Source organism: Rhipicephalus sanguineus, unplaced genomic scaffold (assembly GCF_013339695.2).
Source record: "Rhipicephalus sanguineus isolate Rsan-2018 unplaced genomic scaffold, BIME_Rsan_1.4 Seq1199, whole genome shotgun sequence".
NCBI classification, from domain to species: domain Eukaryota; kingdom Metazoa; phylum Arthropoda; class Arachnida; order Ixodida; family Ixodidae; genus Rhipicephalus; species Rhipicephalus sanguineus.
In genome coordinates this window covers 55959-60001 of record NW_023614474.1, presented here as the reverse complement: position 1 = coordinate 60001, position 4043 = coordinate 55959, and the positions used below count along the sequence as shown (strand labels likewise).

The window sequence follows — 4043 nt, the reverse complement described above, 5'->3', positions numbered from 1 at the left end:
GGATTGTTTCACCTGCGACCTAAACAATCTTCATTCACTTCTGCAGAAGCGCCCGCCGAACTGCAGTGACTGCTTTTCTTGTGCGACACCTCTGGAGCTCTACAAGTACGATGTCCTTAATGTGACTTGGAGGGAAGATGACTGTGGTCCTCCTGATTACTACCGCATGTACGCCGTTCCCGGGTTGATATCCTTCATGATAGCTACTCTCCTAGTCAACATCGCCTACCGAAAGCGCTGGTACATCAGGTACTTCCTTCTATACCTAAAGGTAACCATCAAGGGGTACAGGAGGCAAAGACACATCGGCAGCTTCTTATGGGATGGTTTTCTCTCATACCACGGCTCAGACACCGACTGGGTTCGGGACGTACTCCTGCAAAAGCTCGAGTCGCCACCGATGCAGTTTCGGCTATGCGTCGCCGAGCGCGACTTCATTCCGGGCATGGAAATCACCGAGAACATTTGCCGAGCTATCGCACAGAGCCGCACGTCACTGTTCGTGATAAGTCGCGAGTTCTACCGCAGCCGCTGGTGCATGTTCGAGGTTAGCCTGGCGCAGCATCGCCTTTTTGAAAGCGACCGGCAAGATGGCATGGTGTTCATCAAGAAGGACGATGTGGACGAGTCTGAGATGAGCACCTTGCTCCAGTATCTCCTAAAGTCGCGAACGTACGTCCAGATCCCACCGGATGGATCAAGTGAGACGCTGAACAACCTCTTCTGGCTGCAGTTGCAAGCGGCGCTGGAGAAGTAAATACAAATATCTAGGAGAATATTCAATTGAACAACCTTTCAGTGAAGTTTGTAGCCAGAATTACCAGTGAAATGTCCAGTATGGCATTCCTGCCGCATAGCAAGCCCATGTCTGGGCTGTTCTGCATGAAACCCTATTGCACACTCAAAAGGTTCCCCGCGGCGACAGATCATATGAAAGGAAGGAAGGAAGGAGGTGTGCCAGTTCTTTGACCGTCTGGGCTACCCTGTGGTGGGGAAATGGTACAGGGCCAGCGGTTTTTGTGAAGAAACCACAATACCTGTGCAATGGTCTTATAATGTCTACAAAATCTACCTCAGGAAGGTGTGTTATAATCACATAGTAGAAACAGTGGAAGTAGCCCAAGCCAACTGCAGCTGCGAACATTTTAACTGTCAAACTACGCAATGAGTCCAGGTGCAGCAACAGCGAGTTGTGTGGCTCCTTCTAGCAAGAGTATTGTGCCATTGATCTGCTCCTTCATCTTTGTGAAGCAGCGAGTGCTGTGTTTTCGCTTTATTTTATCCTCTGAGCGCTGAAATGACAAAACGGCGCGCGTGATGTTACATTCTTTCGCAACTGCGCTTTCTGATCTTGCATCGTCGTCTTCAGAGCCCCACACTTCAAGCACAATACAACACGAGCTCCTGGTTGAGGAGGTATGCGAAGAAAATTGCCGATATTTAGGGAGGCAACTAATATTATAATAGGCGTGCTTCGACTTAACATAGAGAAGTATCATTATTGCCTCAGTATATTTTTATAAGCTCGTTATCGAAAAGCCATTCTGTAAAAACGAAAATAAACCATGTGTTTTGTTCAGACAATATCTTATTCTCTACCTCCTCTTCACGATACCGATTATTACGACGCACACCTCTGGGATGGGACAGTGCTGTCTAGTAAGGAAAACGGTGTAATTAGGCAACTTTGTTGCGTAAAGCAGTAATAGTTATCTGGCATACTGCGTTTCCGCCCCATTGAACTGTGCGCTGGCTACTTTGATATATATTAAATACTGCGTCATGTTCATCGCGGGCGCTCGCCGATCGTAACCAGCAAGTACACTCTAGACTTGGTAGCAGTTGCTATCGGTGCACAAAATCACATTTATTCGTTACTTCGTAACCAATACGTTACAAGAGTACAGTGTATCTGATACAGATAAAATGTACACCGTAATTCATGGAATATAGGTGACATTGAAACCCTTGTAGATGGTTGTATCGTGGAGGTCGCGCTGTACGCTATTATTTTCTGAAAGCGTCTGTAACCTCTAAAATGCGTTATATTTAGGGCTTACTTCAGCTACCGTTAGATATCTTTTTGTTTTGATTGCACTCTATGTTTACAGCCAACCTATACGTTGGCTATATTGATGCTCTTGTAAGGAGGAAGAAGAACAATACGCCGCAGCGAAACACTACCTTAGCAGCAGTGTTTGCTCGCCTCGACGACCAGCCGCTCTCTGAGCAGTCAATCTTGGAATGTCGGAACGATCGAGCTTCACGCCAGAAAGCAACGAAGGCGCTGATGAAGTTTCTGCGAGCGACCCGCCTCGTTGAACGATGTGACACTCCTGTGTGTGTGTGTTTGTGCTTCCCTCCCTCCCTATCCCATCCCTCTCTTTCTAACTTTTCTGTCACCCCTTACCCCTTCCCCAGTGCAGGGTAGCAAACCAGATATGTTTTCTGGTTAACCTCCCTGCCTTTCCGCATTACATTTCTCTCTCTCTCTCTCTAGCTGCGAGAGCCAAGCGCGAGCCGTTGGCACCACCGCTGCGATTCCTGTGTCGGTTGTCGCCGCCCGCTTTCAGCGTCCATAGGCATCCTTCTCACCACCTTCTCATCACCATCTCATCGCCTACCGCCTCATCACCTTCTCAAGTGCTACGTGCGTAAATTAACCCCGTTTCAGAGTGGTGGAGGTGCGGGGTACTCAACCTGGAACTCTGAAACAGGAGAGTGCCCGTTCTCCCAGAAATTACAGACAAAACCACCCAGAAAGGTACGACCCAACCTCCGATGGTCATCGTGCCCACAGTGCTACGCCTCCGCGTTCCACCTTTCTTCAATGGCATCGATGAGCAAGATGTCGAAGAATGGCTGTCGATATTTGAAAAGGTGGGCGCAAGCAATAGGTGGGCCGACCTTTCCAAGCTTCAGTATGTTTCCTTCTAACTGAAAGAGCTCGCAAGCCTCTGGCTTACGAACCACCAGTCAGAATTCACAACCTGGAGTGCTTTTAAACAACGCATTGCCGATATGTTCGGTCGCCCCGAGCTACGCAAGCTCCGTGCTGAACAGCATCTACGGGGGCGTGCACAGCTGCAAGGAGAAGGCTTTGCAAGTTGCATCGAAGACGTCCTCGACTTGTGCAAGCGCCTTAACCCTTTGATGAGTGAAGGAGAGAAGATTAGACACATTTTGAAATGGATAGACAATGACGCCTTTAAGATGCTCATGGCCAATGCCCGCGGACCGTGTGTCTGAACTCGCCACTCGGTGCCAGAGCTTCGAGGATGTGCGGAAACAACGCGTCTTGACACGGCGGCCAGCGGCTACAGACGATACTCTCGCGATGTTGACCCTCGGTGGTGAGCACAACACGCTCCTTCCAGAAATCGTACGATATGTGCGCGAGGAAGTGGCTCGACAGCTGTCGTGCTTGTCGTATTTACCGACAACGGAACACACTACTGAGCGTCTCGCGCCAGCCATCCAACAGGTTATACAGGAGCAGGTCTCCGAGGCACTGCCGTCCGCCTCTGACTTATGCTGCTGTTACTGCAAATCCACCGCGACCTCTACCTTTGTCGAGTCCTCAACCTGTGCGAGTACCAACGACGCCTAGTACACAACAGTGCTACGGAAATCCCTGGCACACAGCTCAGAACCGTCCAATATGCTAGGTTTGCGTGTATTCAGGCCATGCCACGCGCTTCTGTCATCGGCGCTTCGCCGCGACCTCGGCTGCACCGATGTACCCCGACTACTCTTTCCGGGTCCCGTACGCCGCACAATGAGAACCGCCACCTCAATATGATCGACTACCAGCTGAACATGATCCGCCACCAGCCGAAAGAGACCGCCAACGTGCTTCCGAGTACCGACCGTTCGCTTCCCATCGCTCATACTCACCACGGCTCCGTTCTCTGTCACCCCTGCGTCGCCGACCGACGCAGCTGGAGACGGGAAAGTTGCATTACTTCGACTGGGTAGCGCAAAAACACGGAACAAAAGATAGAGACTGACGGCCGCAGCTCCGGAGGCACGAGCTGTGTCGT

General features: G+C 50.4%; 1 protein-coding gene across 1 annotated transcript; it reads left to right on the top strand.

The window, feature by feature from the left end:
- Positions 1 to 33: 33 nt before the first annotated feature.
- LOC119376431 (toll-like receptor 2 type-2) lies at positions 34 to 943 on the top strand. The gene has a single exon (XM_037646256.1). It carries the CDS (start codon positions 167 to 169, stop codon positions 755 to 757), a length of 591 nt encoding a protein of 196 aa, XP_037502184.1. The 5' UTR covers positions 34 to 166; the 3' UTR covers positions 758 to 943.
- Positions 944 to 4043: the final 3100 nt, after the last annotated feature.

What these genes read in the sequence shown, in the direction of transcription:
- LOC119376431 (XM_037646256.1), top strand. Translation starts at nt 167, where the DNA reads ATGTACGCCGTTCCCGGGTTGATATCCTTCATGATAGCTACTCTCCTA.